This window comes from Perissodus microlepis, chromosome 7 (genome assembly GCF_051167445.1).
Source record: "Perissodus microlepis isolate ML-2025 ecotype Zambia chromosome 7, ASM5116744v1, whole genome shotgun sequence".
NCBI lineage: Eukaryota > Metazoa > Chordata > Actinopteri > Cichliformes > Cichlidae > Perissodus > Perissodus microlepis.
Genome location: NC_140467.1, coordinates 21,113,424 through 21,137,136, shown reverse-complemented (window position 1 = coordinate 21,137,136; position 23,713 = coordinate 21,113,424). Strand labels below are relative to the sequence as shown.

The 23,713-nt window shown below is 40.3% G+C and overlaps 2 protein-coding genes across 3 annotated transcripts; both read left to right on the top strand.

The window, feature by feature from the left end:
• The first annotated feature begins 7,420 nt into the window (after positions 1–7,420).
• pdia3 (protein disulfide isomerase family A, member 3) lies at positions 7,421–17,086 on the top strand. Its single transcript, XM_084934097.1, has 13 exons — positions 7,421–7,745; positions 8,835–8,913; positions 9,032–9,149; positions 9,634–9,741; positions 9,916–10,045; positions 11,711–11,827; positions 12,901–13,026; positions 13,344–13,523; positions 14,224–14,332; positions 15,214–15,342; positions 15,569–15,648; positions 16,342–16,399; positions 16,480–17,086. The coding sequence occupies exons 1-13, from the start codon at positions 7,612–7,614 to the stop codon at positions 16,588–16,590; spliced, it is 1,479 nt and encodes a 492-aa protein (XP_084790223.1). The 5' UTR covers positions 7,421–7,611; the 3' UTR covers positions 16,591–17,086.
• Positions 17,087–17,885: 799 nt separating this feature from the next.
• isg20 (interferon stimulated exonuclease gene) lies at positions 17,886–22,709 on the top strand. Of its 2 annotated transcripts, XM_084934099.1 has the most exons (5): positions 17,915–17,960; positions 19,036–19,106; positions 19,850–20,521; positions 21,493–21,693; positions 21,872–22,709. In XM_084934099.1, the coding sequence occupies exons 3-5, from the start codon at positions 19,880–19,882 to the stop codon at positions 22,070–22,072; spliced, it is 1,044 nt and encodes a 347-aa protein (XP_084790225.1). In that variant the 5' UTR covers positions 17,915–17,960; positions 19,036–19,106; positions 19,850–19,879; the 3' UTR covers positions 22,073–22,709. The 2 variants fall into 2 exon arrangements, with proteins under 2 accessions (XP_084790224.1, XP_084790225.1); XM_084934098.1 differs by lacking the exon at positions 19,036–19,106 and having other exon boundaries at positions 17,886–17,960; positions 21,872–22,708.
• Positions 22,710–23,713: the final 1,004 nt, after the last annotated feature.

The window sequence follows — 23,713 nt, the reverse complement described above, 5'->3', positions numbered from 1 at the left end:
AATACTGTGGGGTCTTTACCTTACACTATAAACTGAGAATTGTGATATGCAAACCCCTACTCCTGTTGTAAGCCTACTGCTTGAGGCTTGAAACTGAGCCCTGCATGACCTGTTCTGTCAATGCAGCATTCTCATGAAAGCAAGCTGTGACAAACCTGTGATAGTATATATGTGGGAGGGCAACACGGCTGGGAAGGGTCTAAAGAAGGAAGGAACTTAGTCAAAGGTTTTTAATGATGAATGTATGAGGAAATCCAGTGTGAGCTGGTTTTTCAACCATCCTGCTTTTCTCCAGAAGTTCTTTTTAAAAAGAAAAAAAAAAAAGATCTAAAAAGCTGAATCTACAAGTGAACAGTCAGAGAAATGGTAACACCTTGGCTCCGGGATCTTTGACCTGACAGTTGCTGCCATCAAATTCAAAATGAGCTTACTATTTTTCATGAAATAGTAAAAAGTCTAATTTTAAGCATTTAAACATCATTTATGACAGCTGCCACAAATTTTCTGGTAGAATAATAAACTAATCTAAACAATTTAGAGCGTCTTCATTTACAGTGCAAGATTATATCCTATTTAAAGATACGTGAATTATTTTTATATAATTTGAGCCTTAACAGAGTTTTTAATATTTAAGCTTTCATTACATCAGCTAGTCTCTTTCCCCTAAGGCTGCATTTTGACTGAAAAAAAAAAAAAGTCCAAAAGAAACATTGCTAAAAGGCACTGCAGTTATTTGAATTTCTTAAGATGGTGTATTTTGAAATTTCATACTGGGCACCCGCAATATACAAAGTATAGAAAGTAATATAGAAAATATAGAAATATAGAAAGTAAATAAGTAATGTATTGAGAAAAAACACGGGGAAACAATAAAGGGTTGTTATACCAATGCCCCTTTGCAGTAAAAGAGCGCCCTCTGGTGACTGAGAACCTTCACAGACCTCTGGAGGAGAGTTTATATAACGGCAGACTTACAAATTAGGAAAACGTTTCGGTTTACATCTCAAACAGGATTTCTGCACTAATACACACAAAAATACTTCACTGTGTATATTATTATTATTATTGTATTATCACATTACGTTGTGTAATCTGAGGTTTCTTTTTGTCTGTGTGTATTCGATAATAAAAACACCTTATAATGAAATAGATGTTGCTGGATAATGGCACTGTTCAAATATATAGCATTCAGCTTGAAATTATCCATATAACGTGGTGGGTGTGCATCTGACCAGGACTGGAAGGTGTTATAGTTTTTATTATTGCTTTCAATTCATTTCAACAAACTATCAGACAATCCCCTGTCAGCAAGCACTTGGTGACAATGGGAAGGAAAAGCTCCCTTTAAACAGGAAGAAAACTCAGGCCTAACCAGGCTCAGGGAGGTGAGGTCATCTGTCCTGACTGGTTGGGGGTGATTGGAGGGAGACAGGACAAAAGACACTCTGTGGAAGAGAGCCGGAGATTAAAAATAACCAATGATTGAATGTATAGTGGTGTATAAACACATAGAGAGTGAAAAAGGTAAGTGAAGAAGAAACACTCTATTGCAGCTTAACTAAGAGAGAGTTAGAGATCACGTGATTCAGCTCTAACTTTAAGCTTTATCACAAAAGAAATTTTTATACCTAATGTTAAAGCCCCAACAGACACACTTTCTATGTCTCAAAAGAGTAGAAACTTTAATCTGTGCTGTATGCATACAACATAAAGTCTATTTTTTTTTTTACATGATAACACTGTCACTGACTTCATTCGTACAGTGATTTAACATAATCACTTTTGAAAATAAATAATGACATAGAAACAGGATTTTTCTACAAGTCCCCAAATTTAGTCAGAATGGAGGTCTTGTTGTAGCTTATGTTGCACTGAAGTTGTGAAAATATCTAAACAAACTTACAGGTCAACACATTACCAAAACAAAGTGACACGTCAGCTTTTAATCATTTAATGGAAACTGATGATTTATCATCATTGTCCAGCAGTCACATCTACTGTTGCTGTAACGGTGTGACAAAGTGGGTGAGAAGACCATTTGTCTATATTCTTAGTTAACATTCTTGCTTTGAGTTAACCATATTTCACATGTAATCTGCAATAGGCAAACATCTACTATCCCGGGTTTGTTTATGTTTTGCACTCTTACAGATTATATAATATAACATCTTGGTTTAAATCAATTCCTACAAGTTTGTTAAGTTAACATGTTCTTTATTTCAACTGTTAATTTGTATTGTTTAGAACTTACCTTACCTACCTGTCTTCCAGAAACAAAAGGAGGAAATGTAGTTTTACTTCCTGCTTTATAGCTTCTGGGTTCATCTGATGTCACAGGAAGAGACCAAGTGCAGAAGGGGAAGAACTCTTATAATTTAATAAAGTTGATTTTAGAGGGTTTATGAAGAAATAGATTTATTGTTGTAATATGTATTGATTACACCACAGAGTTTATGTTGCTAGTAAAGAGGAGTAGTAGAGGTTTGAATATAATCATGTTCATCTTACCTACATACTGAATGGAATAGTCCAGAGGAGAAATTGTTTGGTTAAGTGGACTATTTAAGCAGAAGAACTCAGGTGTTTCAAAAGAAAGGTTCAGGTCAGTGTAGCTGTGTGCAGTTTGACCTTAATTTCTGTTGATTTAAGTTCAGTTATGTTTATTTGAACTGAGTTAATTATAGAGTTGAGTTTCTTATTTGTTTCTTTGAAAATATTGTTTGGGTCACAAATTGTGAATAAATCACTTGCTACACTGGACAGCATCAGTCTCCTGCACTTCTTTGACCGCTTAAGTCAAGTCCTACCACAAACGGGGACAGTGTTTGACTTCCAGAATGAAAATTGCCCAATTTTAATTATATTTGCAAAGTCACACTTCAACACACTAAATCCCAGGAGCTCTGGCTTTTTCCACAACAGATATGTGGCATAAAGACAAAAAAAAAAGCAGAACTGCACATCAGCATGGTGATGAGTCTGTTTGACCTTTCCTCTGACATCTGAGCCAAGGCTCTACCTATATTATGTCTGTGAATAATAGCTCAAGTTATTATTTACATTTTTCTTTACTATGCAACTTATGTGTGTACTATGCAAGTGAATTTGTACACTGAGAAAGTCAAATCTTTCTTTTTCATACCACATCCAATAGTTTTCAAAGCAACTTTTACTCATCTGGTGTGAGTTATACATACACACTTCCATATCAGGTGGTACAACCAATGAAAAATCTAGGACACCCTTAACTTTTCATAAAATTCGTTACTTCTTTTAAAAGTTGTATGTATTATATAGTTGTCCAAGTAAAAGCATGTTTGAACTGAAAATAGTTGTCAAAGGCCGGAGGTGCAACTGAAAGAAATGCAACTGAATGAAATAAATTTTTTTAATTTAAAGCCGTAGTATTGTACATTAAATTTAGGGACTTCTTCACAGGAATGCGGTTTCTTTTATCGTGTACTTCGGGTGGAATTCAAGATGATTGGACATGAGGATGAAGGTACAATATAATTAGGCAGGATTTCTCACTTAATGAATGTGGGTTCTTTGAACTAATTAAAATATTGTCACATCTTTGTGTTAATTGCAGGAAATGCACTGACTAAACAAAATTATTTATTTTTTTGTGAGTAAAATGCCCTTTTAAATGTGCAGATATGTGTGAGGACAACAGCTCCCTTCTTGTGTTTTCATTTTTCTGAACTAACAAAAATGCTCATCGCAGTCTAACTGTGTTCTTCCATGTTGTCTCTCACATTAGTTTGAATCTCCTGGATAGCTGGGATTGAGTTTGCATGTTCCCTGTGTGCCTGTATGGCTTTCCTCTAGGTACTCGGGCCTGCTCTCAGAGTCCACAGTCATGCACATTAAGTTAATTGATACTAAACTGGCTTTGGACCTGGCATACAGTAGGTTCTGTACCTCGGGAAGTGCTGTACCAATGAGTGCTTACAAGTGGCTTGTAGTGTAGAGTGCTTTGAGTCAGAATGGGGCCCTTTCAAGACTGTAATGAAAAGTTTGGTGGCCTGAATAAATCTGCTACACGACTGAACTATGATTTCAAAAACCAGTGGATACTCTCGGATGCCCCTTTTTGCATCTGGTGCACAAGTGGATCAATGACCTCACCACACCCTGGGGTAATGGACTGTGAGCGCACAAGATCTTTGACCCATATTTTGCAACTTCCGAGTGTAGTCATTACTCTAAAACTACACCCTATGGACAAAAGTACTGAGCCACCTCCACATTACACCTACAGGTGTTTCTCGGCCATGGGAGCCCTGAACCACCCATGAAGCACTTGGCGCACACGCTTTATTCTGATGTTAATGCCATCAACACAAATAGTGAGTGGTGATAGCACTGGAGCTCTGCAGTTATTGGGTCAGCAGAGCTATTGCTGACCTTTACACACTATGTGAATCAGCACTTGTCGAGCCCACTCTGTGACTTTCCTTGCCCTGGTGCTCTGTGGATGAGTTGCTGTGGTTCCTCAACACTTCCACTCTGAAATTATGCCACTTACAGCTGTTCATGAAATATCAAGGAGCTCTGTAGAATGAGTGATTGTTTACAAATGTTTGTAAAGCTAGACTGCCTGGAAAGGGTGCTTGGTTTTGTACATCTGTGGCAATAGGACTGCAAGAACCTGAATTCAATGATTAACAGGTTATACTTCTGTCCATAGTGTAGCTGCACAAGATGATGAATGACCTCTTCTGAGTGCCAAAGAAAGAAGAAGAATACTTTCTGAAGCTTGATCTCATAAGCTCATTCACTCCAAAGACAGTGTCCTCCTCATTGACACTGGTTATGTGATTGCTGCATAAGTACTTTTCTGGCATGGTTCGGGTCCACTTGGAGAGAAGGATTACTGTAAATTAAATTAGCACACAGTTCTGAATAACAACCTTTATCCTGTGCTGATTTTTTTTTCTAGTGAGACAGAAATGTTCATAAATTACAGTTGTTTGATGAGCCTGAAAAGGACATGACTCATACATATCTTGTGTCCTTTGAAGAACCATATTGAATATTTTGGAGCAGCATGGTAGATTTTGATGTCCATCGCACTCCATCAACAAAGGACAAAGGAATTGTGTTTTTAATCGCCTAGCAGAGTTTCTCAAAGTGACCTTAGGAAACATTAAAGCAGTTCGAAAATAGCAGTAAAGCCACCAGTTTTTCAAATTGCTATTCCTGGTGGGGTACTGCCAGCATTTCTACAAAGGAGTGAAAATGTGTGAAAGGTTGATAACATTTCTAGACCTTGACTTTTTGAACCATAAAGAGTTAAATACTTATTTGGTTTACTTCCAAAAACTCTACATGTAAAGATTGTATGCTTTTATAAATCCGCTATGATCTGCAATATGTGTATAAAGAACCGGTTTTAGCCCTCAACACTTTAGTCATATTTGCCAACACAGTAAGCCGGGTGAGTTATCGATCTATACGCTGCTTGAGTAAAATAAAACAAAATTGAAAAATAATGAAAATTAAATAAAACTATGATAACTATTTGACACACATTTAGTATGTTGTAACCCTGTATGCCACCCTATATATTACAGATAATACATAAATCACATGACTTTAAGCTACTTTTAAAATCTACTCTCATATCTACCTTTCCCAACAGTTAAATAGTCTGACTTTTTTTTAGTTATTTCAGTATTTATTTTTAAATTATTTCTTTCATTCAAACTATTATAGTGAAGAATCTCTATTATAGCTGTTTTGAAACAAAAAAAGACACTTTTTATCCATAACAAGAACTCCATAACACCAAATGAACTGTACAACAGAAAATGCAAATGCTATTTATGGTCTCCTCACAACAATGATAAGAAAAATAAACTGGGCCAATATGGCATGTCTGTTAATACACTCTGGTCTCCCACTCAGAGACACAGGTCTCCAAGTGTCCAGCATTCAGATGGCTACCTGAGGACACTCATGTGAGAGAAAATCTGCTCACACAGATATGTAGAGCCAAATACTGTCAATAAGGCCTCTGCAATGTTCTGAAGAAGTTTAAACTTGTCAGGTAGTGATGTCCAGCAGGTGAAAATGCAAGCCCCATGAACACGCACAGCTGTGGATTCCAGCTGCTTCGATGTTATATGTATGATTTCTATACATTTTACGTCAGATAAAAACTTTGGTTGTAAGCTTCAGATAATTATTTAATAAAAGCGAGACATTTTAAATGAGAATAAGACAGTATTTCTTTGCGCCCCCCTTTCCCTGTTAATGCCCTACCTGGCCCCCTGGCAAAACTTTGCTAGACCCGCCCCTGCACAGTTACCAGCTATCAGCTACATTTAAAAAAAGGATCCTGGTGTTATTTGTCTCTCAGAAACAGTTCATAACTTCCCTTCAACTAATTCATGTCACCTAAAAGGTAAACCTGTTTCTCCATCACCTGTTCAGCTCTGATGAGCTTTGTGTCTCTTTCCATTCTAGCTGAAGTCCGGGACAAACTGTCCCTTTTCACCTCAACACAAAACGCGTAATATTTCCTCTCAATGTGGGACGATTCCGTCATTTTACGGGACGGTTGGCAACTCTACTAACTAACCTTATGAATTAAATAAAGTTCAACATCAGTAACATCAAAGCACCCACCCAGCTGTATAGAAACTCCGTCATGCTAGCTAGTAGGCAGTATGAGTTATTGTAACTGACTGTAAAAAGTCAGCACAACGAAAATAAACTACACCTAAACTTGGTTTATATCTGACCCGGACAGACTGCAGGTCTTAACTTCTTACCTGAAGTTCAGTTCACCTGACACTCGGCGGCTGCCTCGGGGCTCTCCTCCTGCCTCTCCTTTCTCTCATCCACCTGCTGGCCTCCACCATTTGCTAATTTTTACTGAATCTGAGGAAGCACCGCCATAGCCACCACCAAACAACTGAGTTATTTTTACACACCGACCAGCATCTGGCCAATCCACCTCCTTTCATTGTTTATACCGTTACAAAGAAAAAAAGTCACCGGGCCACCGAGCAAGTGCCCAGTATGCCGGATGGCCAGTCCAGCTATGGTCGTGCCATCAGTTAACCCTTCGCGTGCTAACTGTGGCACGCGTGCCTAGGGTTGCCGACCCCTGGGTTAGGGTCTTCGCCGGGTCGATTCTGTCCCCGGGCCTTGTGTTTAACACCCTTGCTTTAACTAGTTCGGGGGCACGGGAGACTGAAGCCTTTCCCAAACCTGTCATAGAGAAAGAGGCAGGGTACATCCTGGACAGGTCGCTGTGTTGACATTAAAAAGCCATGATTTGCCCATTCCTGATTGGAGACGATGAGGTCTTATTTGCCTCCTTCTGATTGGATAATCGAGGCAGAGTGACTGTGTAAATGAACCAATGGGAGGCTGCCACACTGTGGTTATGAGAGTTTTCGCAGCCTGTGTGAAGGGCTACACCGCCTCCATTCCTTTCTCTTTCTCTATCGACCAGTCTGCACTTGGCCCTGTCTGAGGAGCTCGCATCCTTGGCTTTCCCCTTGCAGCACAGCTGAAGAGGGGCGCTTCTACGGACCCCATCTGCATCCTAAAACCGTTCTGTGTAACTAAAGGACTCAGTAAGCGCTGTGTGCGATGTTGAGACTCATCTTTTTGGCTGCTCTCGCCGGGTTCTCTCGAGCCAGTGATGTGCTTGAGTACACGGATGACGATTTCGAAAGCAGGATCGGAGACCATGAGCTAATTCTCGTGGAGTTCTTTGCCCCTTGGTGAGTCTTGTCACATGTTTTCTCCGAAGTATCAGAGAAATTTGCATAAGTGAAAAACGCGAATCCTAGCTTACTCGCTTTGCGGTTAACAGTTGAGCGGTACCCACTTGCAGAACTCTCAGTATCGTGGATGTCAGTGGGGGTTTTCGTTTTGTCGGAAACGTGCAATTAATTGTGCAAACTGCATCGCTGTTTGTTGCTAACTTTAATGGAGGCAGAACTGTCAAATTCGCTCGCTTCTTGGCATAGGACCAGGCATTAGCATGTTAGCTATTAGTCGAAAGGCACAGGCTAATTCGCTATGTGTTTGGCGTTTTATTTTACGTCGCATTTTAAGAGGTGCTGCAGTTTAGTGGCACACTGAAAATGCTACCTTAAACAGTGACTAACTAGTCGTATTTTAACTCCGCTTAGTTTCCGTTTTTTTTTTTTTTTTTTTAAAAAAAAAAAGAAAGAAAAAGAGAAGATTATGTGCGAATGAGGCTATGAGGAAGTTGGGGGTGTGTCCATTCATTGTTGTAACCTTTTGATTGGCCAGGAAAGTTTTGGTGTCCACCTGGGATTGGCCCAGAGGAAATGTGACGTGTACCCTTGTGCTAAACTTGAATAAAATAAAAATGTACAGTATTCCTTATAATAAAGCACTAACGAGTACATTTTGTGCTGTCTGATCTGCTGTCTTTTCAAACTCTAATGGTTTGAAAAAGGCAAATATTCACAAATTTTTATGAAGATTTAATATTTAGTCTTGGTTTTAGTTTCTCAATATAATCTAAACCTTCGGGTTTTCGACCTACAGAAAACGCAAGCAATATTATAATAATGGTCTGTCTTATATTAAGGACAACTTTTATATAGGTACCTGAGAAAACATGAAGCACAGCTGTAACAATATGTGGCAAATTAAATCTTCAGTACATTTTTCATGTTTTTGCTTGTACTTAAACCTATTTCCATTTATTCAAACATAGTTAGGTTGCATCATCAGATTCCACTAGGTCTACCTTGGGGTCTTCATCTGGCTAGGCCCTAAAGTTTTTTGTTTTTGTTTTTTTGCTTGTTTGACTAATCCATATCGTCTGACTTTAGGTGTGGCCATTGTAAACGTTTGGCACCTGAGTACGAGGCAGCAGCCACACGTTTGAAAGGCATCGTCTCACTGGCCAAGGTACTGCACAACACAGATCACTTAACTTTGTCCACTTCAGTGTGGCTTCTCTGCACTCTGAACAGCAGTGCTCTGTGTGTCTCATTGAAAAGTGAGAATAATTTGCTTTCCTGCTTAGGTTGACTGCACTTCCAACAGCAACATATGCAGCAAATATGGCGTAAGTGGCTACCCAACCCTCAAGATCTTCAGGGATGGCGATGAATCTGGTCCCTATGATGGTCCCAGAACTGCAGGTATTGCCCTCATGTCTTTTAGCACTGGAAGATCTGAGAGTTAGGTGTTTAACTTGGCGTTCGATCTGCCTTTTGGAGGAATTCTTTATATGTGAAAATGATATCCTTAGTGGGATGAGGGCTATGTGGAGAGGTAACTAAAGGATACAGAGTTTTCCACAACACCAGCCTAACCAGCCTTAAAGGTAAAGGAACAAGACATGGCTAACAGTGACTGAATTTTCAACATAAAATTCATACAAATGGAACCTCGTATACAAAAGAGCATAACGTTCGTACTCTGTTAAGCTGAACTTTCAAGATAAAACCAGCAAGTTTTCTACCACAAGAAATGTGAATTGATCTCTTTGCCACATCACCCACTCATTCAGTTTATGTTTGCATCTTAAATCGGTGTACAAATGGCAGAAATGAGCAGGCAAATGGGCCTGTGGCTCTTCGCTGTCTTTTTGCATCCTTCTCACCTCACTACTTCTCTTTGCAGATGGGATTGTCGGCTTCCTGAAGAAGCAGGCTGGTCCAGCTTCTGTGGTGCTCAAGGATAACGCAGACCTAGAAAAGTTTCTTGCAGATCAAGATGCAAGTGTTGTCGGTAAGCATCTAGTTAAGGAAACCTGTCTAAAGGTCTTTTTAAAGCTCTTCACTAGTAACATTCTTCATAATTTAACGTTTAGGGTATTTTATGTTACTCACTTTTTGTTCAGACACTATTGCCGCTTTTTGCTGCTGATATTGAATCCTGGTCTGACTGACCATTCCTTCCCAGGATTCTTTGCTGATGACAAGAGCCAAGAACAGGCTGAGTTCCTGAGGGCAGCGAGCGCCTTGAGGGACAACTACCGCTTCGCCCACACAAACTCTGAGGCTCTCCTCAAAAGCCATGACATTGAGGGAGAGTGAGTAGATCTCTTTAGATGTCTCTCACCAAACCATTTAAAAATAACACTACAGGGAGTGCAGAAATATTAGGCAAATGAGTATTTTGTCCACATCATCCTCTTCATGCATGTTGTCTTACTCCAAGCTGTATAGGCTCGAAAGCCTAATGCCAATTAAGCATATTAGGTGATGTGCATCTCTGTAATGAGAAGGGGTGTGGTCTAATGACATCAACACCCTATATCAGGTGTGCATAATTATTAGGCAACGTCCTTTCCTTTGGCAAAATGGGTCAAAAGAAGGACTTGACAGGCTCAGAAAAGTCAAAAATAGTGAGATATCTTGCAGAGGGATGCAGCAGTCTCAAAATTGCAAAGCTTCTGAAGCATGATCATCGAACAATCAAGCGTTTCATTCAAAATAGTCAACAGGGTCGCAAGAAGAGTGTGGAAAAACCAAGGCGCAAAATAACTGCCCATGAACTGAGAAAAGTCAAGCGTGCAGCTGCCAAGATGCCACTTGCCACCAGTTTGGCCATATTTCAGAGCTGCAACATCACTGGAGTGCCCAAAAGCACAAGGTGTGCAATACCCAGAGACATGGCCAAGGTAAGAAAGGCTGAAAGACGACCACCACTGAACAAGACACACAAGCTGAAACGTCAAGACTGGGCCAAGAAATATCTCAAGACTGATTTTTCTAAGGTTTTATGGACTGATGAAATGAGAGTGAGTCTTGATGGGCCAGATGGATGGGCCCGTGGCTGGATTGGTAAAGGGCAGAGAGCTCCAGTCCGACTCAGACGCCAGCAAGGTGGAGGTGGAGTACTGGTTTGGGCTGGTATCATCAAAGATGAGCTTGTGGGGCCTTTTCGGGTTGAGGATGGAGTCAAGCTCAACTCCCAGTCCTACTGCCAGTTTCTGGAAGACACCTTCTTCAAGCAGTGGTACAGGAAGAAGTCTGCATCCTTCAAGAAAAACACGATTTTCATGCAGGACAATGCTCCATCACACGCGTCCAAGTACTCCACAGCGTGGCTGGCAAGAAAGGGTATAAAAGAAGAAAACTAATGACATGGCCTCCTTGTTCACCTGATCTGAACCCCATTGAGAACCTGTGGACCATCATCAAATGTGAGATTTACAAGGAGGGAAAACAGTACACCTCTCTGAACAGTGTCTGGGAGGCTGTGGTTGCTGCTGCACGCAATGTTGATGGTGAACAGATCAAAACAGACAGAATCCATGGATGGCAGGCTTTTGAGTGTCCTTGCAAAGAAAGGTGGCTATATTGGTCGCTGATTTGTTTTTGTTTTGTTTTTGAATGTCAGAAATGTATATTTGTGAATGTGGAGATGTTATATTGGTTTTACTGGTAAAAATAAATCATTGAAATGGGTATATATTTGTTTTTTGTTAAGTTGCCTAATAATTATGCACAGTAATAGTCACCTGCACACACAGATATCCCCCTAAAATAGCTAAAACTAAAAACTACTTCCAAAAACATTCAGCTTTGATATTAATGAGTTTTTTAGGTTCATTGAGAACATGGTTGTTGTTCAATAATAAAATTATTCCTCAAAAATACAACTTGCCTAATAATTCTGCACTCCCTGTATTGCACATTTGGTCTCACCTTTGTATCTGCTGTTAGTGAAATATTTCTTTCTCTGCTTACAGGGGAGTCGTTTTGTTCCGTCCACCCCAACTCAACAACAAGTTTGAAGACAGCTCGGTCAAATTCAGTGAGGATAAATACACCAGCAACAAAATCAAGAGATTCATCCAGGACAACATGTGAGTCCTGCTTTTTAGAAGAGACACTTTGTAGAGGCATCAAAATAATCAGTCTATAAATAGTTGATCTGTTTAGGATTAAATACGGAGTCAATTTTCATTCAAAGATACATATTTACAAGTTTGGCCCAGTGCCAACAGGATCTTGTTTGGTAGGCAGTTGTCCTCTCGGGACACAGTTCAGTTCTGACAGTAGCAAAGAGTTTGGCACTGAATAAATATTACTTCATAGTAAATTGTCCTCAAAGTGTAATAACACCAGTAGATAATTGAATCTTCAGTTAAAGGAAAAAATGATTTTGTGACCCGTTGTTTAATCAGTCTTGAAGGGGATCAGCTAAGATGGAAACTCTGCTGTTTGAGATCTTGTTTATATTCAGAGTGTGAGTTTGACCTCAACCCACTTTATAAAGTACATGCAGTTGATCCAGGCAGATTTGTTTTGTTGCCCCCCCCCCAACATGGTTTTAATTGTATAATTCTGAAGCTCATTAACATGAAGCTTACTTTGTTTTTTAATGTTTTTTTTTTTTAATATGTTTGAAATGTCCCTTCAGTTTGAATATTTAAAGGGAAATCATGCTCGTTCTAGTTTTATATATACTGTTGGATTTTGGTACTAGAGTAGCTTTGCATGATTCACATTTCAAAATGGGCCTTAATTATCCTATCTGGGGATCTAGATCTCCCTTTATTTCAGTTCTGTCTGACACAAGCAGATTCAGTTGGTCTCCCTTTTAAGCTAGCCTTTTTGTGATTGGCTCTCCTTGCAGAGAGTTTGAACTGCAGGTGGGTGTAGCTGCAGAAACCTGAGAAAGATTTAAGGGTATCCACTTAAACTGACATTCAGAGAGAAGAAAAGAATGCACCTGAAAGTGGTTTAGCGCAAGCTGGTGTTCAGATATGCACCTCCACCACTGCAACAGCGTAACAGATAATAGGGACTTGATATGGGTTTTATTTTGGGTAATAACTTTGACATTTGACGCACCTACAGAGAGCAGTTGTTTGCTTATCTCCTCCGCGTGGTTTACAAGTGCTCCCTTTTTTTTTTTTTTTTTTTTTTTCCTCAGCTTTGGATTCTGTCCCCACATGAATGACAACAACAAGGACCAGCTGAAAGGGAAGGACCTTCTGGTGGCTTATTATGATGTTGACTATGAGAAAAACCCTAAAGGCTCCAACTATTGGAGGAACAGGTAGGTGTTTGGGGGGGAAAAAAAGCTCAATTAAGGTTTGTGGTGTTTTTCTGTTTTTGAAGCTGCAGTTTCCCTGCCGACTTTAAATCTGCACTGTGCAGAGATGGCTGATTCTCAGATCCATCTTGAATATCATAAGTTTTGTTTTCTGTTTAGTACAAGACCATGCACCTCCCCTTTGGCAGTTAGCCACATGCTAAGAAACGAAAATGAGACCAGATCTTTCTTCTTTTTTTTTTTTAATACCTTAATTTAATCCTCCACAGTATTATCTTTGTTTTTGGCAGCATGATTAAAACCATCTTGGCATCTTTCAGGGTGATGAAGGTGGCAAAGGGCTTCCTGGATCAGGGCAAGAAGCTGAACTTTGCTGTAGCTAACAAGAACATATTCAGCCACGAGTTGTCTGAGTTTGGCCTGAATCCCAGTGGCGAACTGCCTGTGGTGGCCATCCGCACCGCCAAAGGAGACAAATACACCATGACTGAGGAGTTCTCGTAAGTCCAGGACACCAGTGCACACACACATCACGTCACAAGTTGCTAGTTGAATTTAATAGAACCCTTGCTACATAGAGTAAAACTCTAAACAGTGTAGTTTTGTGATGGTGTGGCAACACTGTATAAAAACTTGACACCAAATATTGATATGTTATGAAATAAATGGAGTAATCTGGGAATATAATGAACAAGAGCGCTCATGTCATGCACCACCATCCTGAGGTGATGTTAGCTGAGCAGACTTGGCTTAAATTGGCTCAACTGAAAGCATCCAACATTGAACACAGTTTGCTTCCATGATTTATCACAGTTGTATTATCAGAAACCGACTGCATGTAATTGCCAATTTGACCCCATTCAGTTACAGATGGTAGCATTTGGGAACTGCGGTAAAGCTCCGTCTCATTTGCAGCATACCTGAAGTAAGAAATTGACCTTATTGGATAAAACTGATATTGACAAAGTTTAAACTTTTAATTTATATTTAAGAAAAGGTGATATCACAGCATTTATTGCACAACTCGCCTTATCACAAAATGTATAAATGTCTTGTATCGTGTAGTGTCCGATTCCCACCTCGGTTGCCTAAGAAACTAATTGGTAGATGAGGCGCTTGCTAAAAGAACGGTGCCTAGTTAATGACTTCCAGCTCAAGGAGAATTGTGACTTTACTGACTCGTTGAATGTCTTTCAACAGTCGTGATGGAAAAGCTCTGGAGCGTTTCTTGCAGGACTACTTTGATGGCAAGCTGAAGCGCTATCTCAAATCAGAACCCATCCCAGAGAACAACGATGGACCTGTTAAGGTGAGATCAATTTTTTTCTGACACTTGTAAGATTTGTACTAAACATTTTCTTTGTGTATCATGGACATGCTTTTAAATGTACATTAAGCCTAAAGGGGACCTATAATCATTTAAAGCTGCAAATTTTTATTCTCTGCCTCGGCTGGAGTAGCTTTGACTCATTTAAGAAATAATTGTCATGCTGAGGTTTAGTGCAGTTGCCTAGTTTGTCCAGTCTCTGAAGTGAACTGCCTTTAAGTCAACTTTCTTTTTTAGTAGCTACATCTTATTTGAAAGATTTCAACCGTGGATGGGTGGAGCTCTGTGCTGTGAATAAATGCAGCGTGAGGATGTGCAATTATCCTGGATACTCTGCTTAATTCAGTGACAACGCATAATCACAACTCGTATAATCAGTCTACAACACCCCCTTCCTTTCACACTCTCGCCTCATGTTTTGACAGCTTTAACGGAGATGAAGTTTTACTGTTGCCTAGGACTAGAGATAAAGCCTAAGGCCGTTTGTCCACTGCAGGAGCTATCAGTCAGATTATTCCTAACAGTGGAACCCAGCACTCTCGATTGGGAACAGCAGAACAAATTGGCAAGATGGCTTAAAAAAAAAAAAAAAAAAAATAATTAAATGGATCAATGAGACTGCAATTCTGGTGAGGTACAAAAGTAGTGAATCAGAGGTAAAAATGTTTTCAAAAACCAGAAAGATCATTCGGTTCATTTGGAAGCAATGATTTCATCATCTTACCTCATCTGGATTACTGAGCATGCATCAGCACATTAGTAGAAACAGACAATAGCCTTTGAGTGGAGGAAGTTCTGGGTACTTCAGGTGGAAAAATGGCTGCAGTACAGAACCAGCTCTAATACCTGCAATGTCTCTTCAGGTTTTGGTGGCTGAAAACTTCGACTCCATCGTTAACGATGACAGCAAAGACGTGCTGATTGAATTCTACGCTCCGTGGTGCGGGCACTGCAAAAACCTGGAGCCCAAATACACAGAGCTGGGAGAGAAGGTGAGGGAGCGATCCTGAGCTGGTGCTAGTTCAGATCTTTCGCATTAAAACAATAACATGTTCTTAAGTAACTTATCCAGAACTTTAAGTCATGTGACCTCCTGGATTAGCTTGCTTTTGTTCTGGCTTGCATCACCCAGCCTGTAGACTAGTCTAACGTGTGGATGTTAAGGTTTAGTGAACTGTCTTGCAAAGACTTAACAATTTGCCCTGTTTGTTTCTAAAGCTGGCCGATGATCCCAACGTCGTCATTGCCAAGATGGACGCCACAGCCAATGATGTGCCATCTCCATATGAAGTCAGCGGGTGAGTGCTGAGTCATTTAATGTGACGATAAGGCTTGGACTGTTTTTAATTTAATTAAAATAAAGGTTTATGGTTCCCCCCAACTTCATGCTGTGGACAGTTCAAGATGAGCAGCATCAGTGAAAGTGAGCAGCTGAGTGTGGTGAATTGTTAAACTCTTTAGTAGCAGTCAGAGCAGCTAGATTACATGTTTTTGTAAAATTAAGAGGGGTGAGGAACGTGGGACAGAATTTTGCAATATTGCAGATTTTCTTTAAGCGGAACAGTCAGGACATTCTTGTACCATGTGAAGGTGTACAATTTGGGTCAGCCATAAGCTTCATGCTGAGTCCTGTATGTGACATTAGAGTGAATTTAAAGACCATATCTGTCTGCCATGGTGACAGAGCATACAGTATGTTCCCTTCAACATAACTTGGAGACTGTTCCTGTATTCCCTCGAGTAATGAGTGTTAAGCAGAGTCTGCCGTGGGCTACGTATCTTCATCACTGATAAAAAGGGGGGAGCAGAACATCGCACATGAAACTGCAGACATCCTGAAGCTTAATTACAGACTGATTATGATTAGCTGTGAGCTATGTGAGAAGCTTGACTTCGGGAAAGGTGAAGGAACTCAGGTTAACATGCATGTGTGATTACCTGTGCAGTTTGATACATGAAATCATAATCTTTGTCCTCAACCTCTGTTCTAGATTCCCTACAATCTACTTTTCTCCAGCTGGACACAAGTTGAGCCCAAAGAAATATGAGGTGAGTGTCTGCTAAAGTGCCATTCACAGCAGCAAAGTGATGTCTGTGCTTTGCTGATGAACCCTCTGCTTTCGCTGCAGGGAGGTCGCGAGGTGAGTGACTTCATCTCCTACCTGAAGAGGGAGGCCTCAAACCCGCTGGTGATGCAGGAGGAGTCCAAGAAAAAGAAGAAGAAGAAGTCAGAGCTATAAAAGCTCCAAACAGGAACTCAGCAGCACCCCTCCCTACCTCCACCACCACAACAGGAGGATTGGGGAAGAAAAAGAACTAAATTATATTCCTCTCTCTTAGTGAACTACCGAATGGTCTGAAGTCAAAGACGTGGCCCTTCCTTTAGGTCCTCATTGCACTGGGAATGCTGTGGAAGGTGGAGAGGTTTTGGCCAGGGTCTGCCCAATATTTCAAAACAAACCAATTTTTAGGGAAGATGGGATGACTTTTTTTTTTTTAAAACATGAGATTTCTATTTCCCCTGGTCTGTCTACTACACCTCAAGCTGATGCACTTTGGTTTGATACAGTCTGTCATCTGTCGCTTTAGTTTCTTGTTGTTGTCATCAAAGGGGATCACGGTAATGGTGAAATTTTCTTTCTTTTTTTTTTTTTTTCTTTTTTTTTATTTTGTAACATGCCTTTGATTTTGTACATTTGGAAGGATTGTGAAATAAAAAGGCCCACAAAACCAAAATGAACTCTGAAGTATTTTCTATATCAACTCAAGCGCTTGTTTGACACACACTTAGACATAGTTGATCATTTTAATTGGAAATTAATATTTGGTAGCTAAATGTGAACAACTGATGTATCTGTAGTGAAACTGAGCAAGCTTTATATTTTATTTTTTATTTTTTTGTGGTTTTGTTTAGGTTTTACATCTTCAAAACCTTGAGTTATTTGGTTATATTTACCTTACCAGTTCACATGTTGGAAATCTAGATGTTAACCTTGATTAGATGGAAGCTAAAATTGAGATGGATGACAAACACAAAGGGGAAAATGCCACCACATTTTGTAAAGGGGGACATTTATAGTCCTACAATTAATAATGTGGGATTCACATGAGATTTATTTTAGATTTAGTACCTCTTTACTGAGTGCAAAGAAAAGGTGTTTTGTTAATGGGACATTTCCAAACCCTTAGGCTATATTACAGGTAGCTAATGCTAAAATCTGTATTCTTTTCATGTGTTTTTGGCAGCGGTCTGAATTACGGACTGTATATAACATACAAGATGAGATCACTTTATCGTCTCCTGTAGGAGATCAGAGAGCATTTACAGTCCCATAAAAAAACTGATTGATGTTGCTGCAAATAGCAAAGACCCAGAGTCTCTGGAGGAAATGAAGACGGTGATGGATTCTCAAATTGTCACGCTTACATGTTTTACATCATCAAAGTTTAATATTAGACAAAGCATGGGTACGCACCCAACCAATAGGCGGCGACTCTGCATGTGAGTTTGTCTGAGAAAACTAAAGAAGAAGAGATTGAGCCAATGGGATTGAAGAGTAGAGGAGATTTGTCCGGGCATGTTCAGACCCTACACGTGCTGTTTCAGAAGGTAACGTAAGATATTTTTACTCTTTTTCTCAATTAATTTCTTTTCTCGTGTTTGTCAGCGTTCAGAAATACGTCGTTTATGCTTGTAATCTATCTCAAGGGGCGTTGTCTTATTTTTTAACGCGACTTTCTGCGGCTCGCTGGGTTTTGTTTTTTTTAAATCAAACTGAGAGACAAACTGTGTTTAAATACGTGGAATTTCCAGCTGAATTTAGTCACATGCAAACTCATCGTACATGAGCTTCAGTTTTTTTCTGAAATGTTACCGGCTAGTGTTTGATTTCAAAACTGCCAAGTGCGTTTTTTGTAAACAACTGTAAGCTTTTACAATCTATCAAGGCCTCGCCATATCCGGATCATCCAGGCGGATGATGTTTGGATGATGGGTGCTTTGTATATACAGCCTGAATTGTATGCTGGATTTATTATTTATCAACATGAAGACTGGCGAGGAAAAAGTTTTTAAACTTTAACTTGACACCGCCATCATATTTATGCCACTAAGAAGAGTCAAACTCTGCACTTATGGGGTGTTTGTAATTTGTTAGTGTCAGGTATATGGCCTTTAAAGGCACCCGTATGTATGCCCACGTGTCCAGATTATTGTGGCTGGAGAATTACGATGTTCAGGTGGTATCAAATACGTTAGTCTCAAACTTTTTTGCTTTATTGTCTTCACAGTGCATGAAGTAAAAACCGGGGCTATACCAAAGTGATTTACTTTCGCATTAGCTAAAATTCACTTTCAGGTGTACCAAAAATGCGACTATGCAAGAACAGTCCTCCTTGGGTGTTTTTCCAATCCTAAAAACATGAAGAATTCCTCATGTTAGCAGAACATCGATACAGCCTATGGGTCTGAAAAGTGAAGCAAGTGCGCAAAATGCCTTACATTTGCATTTATTAATTCATTCATCCCTTATTTGATCTGGTCCATTTAGGGATCACCACATCTCCCTTCATTTCACACTATTCCTAGGATCCTCTTTTATCACCTCAGACCTTTCTCTGCATGTCCTCTTTCACTACATAATTAATCTACTCTGTGGTCTTTCTCTTTTCCTCCTGCCTTGCAGCTTCATCTTCTCCAAGATATCCACTCTCCTGCTCATGCTCAAACCACCATGTTCAAAGTCTCTAGTTTCAGGTGAAATTTGAAGTTCTGGTTATTGTATTAGTATTAGGAATTACACTGGGTGTGGTCCTGCCTTAGCCAATCATTTCCTCCTAAGATGGTGCTTGTGATTCCACCAGACCTGCTTCATATTGCTGGTTCTATTGATGCTGTGTAAAAAGCAGATAAAGAGGGAAGCTGTGCAAAGGATGGAACTAAACTGCATGTGAAACATGGTGTTAATTTGTGCCTGGTGTATTCCTTGGGTTATCCAGGATATGCTAACCGGCTAATGACTTGTCAGTCCCCATGTACTGTGTATTGTACAGCAGTGGTCCCCAACCCCCGGGCCTCGGACCGGTACCGGTCCGTGAGTCGTTTGGCGTTAGGCCGCGAGAGTTGAGGCTCAGGTGTGAAATGTACGGTTTTCAGGGTTTTATCGGTTTTCAGCGTTATTTTGTTATCGTTTTTGTCGTTAACTTGGTTTTCCTGGGTCTTTTCACGCGTGTTATGAATAAATCTTCTTTTTTCGGTACCGGTACTAGTTTTATTTTGTTGTATTTATCCGCGACACCTTAAAGGCCGGTCCATGAAAATATTGTCGGGCATAAACCGGTCCGTGGCGCAAAAAAGGTTGGGGACCGCTGGTCTACAGGATTAGTTCATTAACAATTTTAAAAATCATTTTCACGTCATTTCAATAATCTGCAGTTCATGATGAGCCACATTTTTAAATAATGGTGATCACTATCCTGACTTTTGTGTTATTTCCTCAGACATGACTGTGAAAACTGTTCCACGACTCAATGATGGCAGAGTCATCAAACAGAAGAAAAGCCTCCTCACGAGGTCTTCTCAGCAATTATCGGTATCTGTGTAAAAAAGCCATGGTGCTCTGCGCCATGGAGAATGCAAGAGCCAGGAAGAGGCATCAGGAAAAGAGGATAATCGCCAACATGAAGATGAAAAGAACGGACGCCCACCATGAATCACTTGATACAAACGTATTGATCAAAAGGTCTAAAATGAGCGCTCCAGAACAGGAAAATCAAAGCGCTTTGAACTCTGAAAGCACTGATCTATCCAAACATACATCAGTGTCTGGAACAGCTAACCACCACTCTGGGATTGCGGCCCTTGGAGATCGCTGGGAGATGGACAGTGGCTTCTCCTCTGAAGCCAGCCCTCCAGCCAGTGGTCGAAGTTCGCCGTGTTTCAGCTCCTGCCCGACTACAGTGGTGGCATTGGACTGTGAGATGGTGGGGACAGGGTCTGGAGGACGTTGCAGCGAGCTGGCCCGCTGCAGCATCCTGGACTATCATGGGAACGTGCTGTATGATAAATACGTGAAACCCTGTCAGACTGTCACAGACTTCAGGACTCGCTGGAGCGGCATCCGAAGGCATCATCTCCTCAATGCCACACCCTTCGTTCAAGCCAGAGAAGAGGTACGTCTGAGTGTTTGTAGACAACAGTGATGAAAGATTTAACCTGGGCTCTAAAATAGAGACTCTGCTCTCCTGGGATAATCTGGTGGATTGAGGAGAAAAACTTCAGTTTAATCATTTTAGGACACTCTGTCATCATGGGGGGGGGGGACGACTGTATATCAGACTTTTGTTCTATCATGTGCCCGACTTGAGTTTTTATTTGGAGAAAGTGGAATCCTTACTTTAAATTTTTATCCTTCAGCCGATAACCTTGGTGTTATCGATAGGGTGATGCTCAAATGAATACAATAGGTGCATTAACTAAAACTCTTGGCCAAGTTTAAATCTCGATGAACCATCCCTTTTTTTTTTCTTTTTTTTAAACTTTTTTCTTCCTTTTTTTGTGTAGTAGCAGGCTGAAAGTGTAAGCATATTTGGTCTTGCTCTTTATTTGTCTATTTTAACATGTTGAAAAAATGTGGAAATGCAATGCACTACTGGAAGCTAATCGGGGCAGTACCGCTTATGTCGTCTGCCAAGACTAAGCTCAAGACTAACGAAGAAGAACGTAGTGCGAACTGCAAAACAGGAGGACGGAAACAGATTTTAAAAAATATAAAAGCATTTCACAGAAAACAAAGTTAAATGCAGACTGTGTGTAGTCGAGCTTTCTTTCCACAACAGCACTGCTGCAGCGCACGAGCACTTAAAAAACATTGGCACTTGACTTTATGATGATGAGTTTAGAGCCCTTAGTCTGTCACAGGACATAAGTATGAAGACTTCAAGCTAGAGCCGAGAGAGACAGAATCTGCAAATCAGATTACAAATGAAATGCATGACAGTAGAAATCTAACCCCTGAATTCTGGAATTACTTCAGTAAACTTATTTGAATCTGTTACAGTCTAAAAAAAAAATAAAAAATTAAATGTTAAGTAAATTGTCTTCCTTCTTGTTCCCCTGCATGGATTCTCACTCTCTCCCTTAGATCCTCAGTATACTTGAAGGCAAAGTGGTCGTGGGCCACTCCATCTATAATGACTTTGAGGCACTGGACATGCTTCATCCCTGTCACATGGTCAGGGACACGAGTACAACGCGTCTCCTCAGCCGGTTGGCCGGTTTCCCCAGTAAATGCTGTCCCTCCCTCAGAACGCTGGCAAATAAGCTGCTGAACAGGAGCATACAGGTGAGAGCTTGAGATGAGAGGACGCTCTAAAACAAGTGATGAGTGGCTGTTTTGGAAAATTGTTCCTTTCAGGTCACAGCATTTTTCACTGAAGTTATTTTCTGGTATCTGAGACTAGATTTAGTAATATGCTCGTGTAACTGTAGTTGTAACCCTGTGGATCCTATCACTCTCTCAGGTTGGGAAGCGAGGTCATTGTTCAGTGGAGGATGCTCAGGCTGCGCTCGACCTCTACAAGCTGGTGGAGGGGGAGTGGGAGCAGGAGGTGCAGAACAAGCTGAGGGATGACGACGCTCCACTCGAGCCAAGCTTCTCCTCATCAAAGCACTACATGCAGGACGAGTACTGGCCGGATGACATCATTGCTGATGGCCAATAGGAGAAAAGTAATGGTGGGACAGTGGGAAATACCTCAGCAGGCTCCTTTTGCGTGATGATGTTCGTAGTCATCAGAGCAGCTTCAGAGAGTTAATGGAAGTCCGATCCAAATGAATGTTAGAAATGTTAAATTGAAGGTGTCCTGAATCACTTTGGAGAGAAATAACTTTAAAATGTGGAACAAAAACACTTTCTAACTTATTGCGTTTAACATGTTAAACATGTTCAGAGCTTCTAACAAAAGATTTTTGGTTGTCTGTAGAAATGGTTGATCAAATTAGTCGTTCCAGACTTGATTGTATTTATAAAGTAAGAGTTGGTGCTCTTGCGTTTGAGGTTTGCAGTTCTCTAACAAGTATCTGCTCTTACTTGAAAAATTCATCTATTAATTGGAAAAGATGACATAAATGTAGCTGTTCTTGAAAACACAAGATGAATGACTGCTTTTGAAATGTTAGTTACTGCCTTGATAGAAACACTTGGAAATCACAAATATTACTATGAGCTGATATTGGTCATGTGGACTGATTTTAGCAGGGTTCGGTTAGTATTTTGATCATCTCACATTGTAAGCTGCTCTGAAATGTCCTAATAAAACTGCATCATGTTTAAAAACAAAAAGTCCCATTGTTTGATATTAGTGCTTGTGAGAAGTTCACAATGCAGACACCTCCAGCCTCACTAAAGTCATTCCCTGATGATGAAAGACCTTTACTGTACATTCTTCTTTCAGGTTGGTTTCCTAAGCACACTGTGTCATATCAGTTCAGGTTGTGGGTTTCTGTTAGCACCAGTAGCATTACATAATGAAATCTCGCTTTAAGTGTTGGGAAATAATTTGGGGATCATTCAGACCTACTATTAAGTGTCACAAATACAGGCTCAGCATGTGAAACGATGTGATGGCACCCTGGCCAAATAGGTTACAAAATCCCTTCCATAACCTGGCCCAGTATCCTCATTTAACTTGGCAAAAGCTGTTTTTAGAGGATAAGCCAAACAAAAGGAAACATACTTGTTTCCAGACAGCGATTTAACTAATGTGCACAATTTACTTTATGTAGGCGAGTGCAGTAAGCTGCAGGTGGAGCTGTACATATGTTTTTACATCTCATGCTTTAATTCTCAAGCATCTGTATACAGACAGACAGACAGACACACACACACACGGCTGGACTAGGCCCTAAAGCTCAGGCAACAAGGGAAGAACAAAGCATAGCATTGTTTGCACAATCCATCTAATTTTGCTCCACAAATCGCTTTATTTAGCAGATCAGGCCTGAATTAGCAGATTACTGGTTGGTTGGCTGCCTGCACCTTCGTCATAGCATCATCAGTGACGTTAACACGGTCGGGGTCATTCTGTTTAGCTAAAACACAAGATTATTCATATTTGAACAGAGAAATTAAATCGACAAATATTTTTGGCGCCAATAATTTATTTTTTTTTGATCATGCTTCACTGTGCTGCATAAAGATAACTTTTGACATTGGTCTAGCAAAATGAAGAAAGTGACTGTTTCATGCAAAGTTGTGTGCGTGAGAACTAATCAGATCACAGAGCAGTGTGGAAAGTTTAAGATCTTCTGTGGCCGCACATATGTCTACAGGCAGATCTGTGGGCTTGTGTGTGCAGATATGC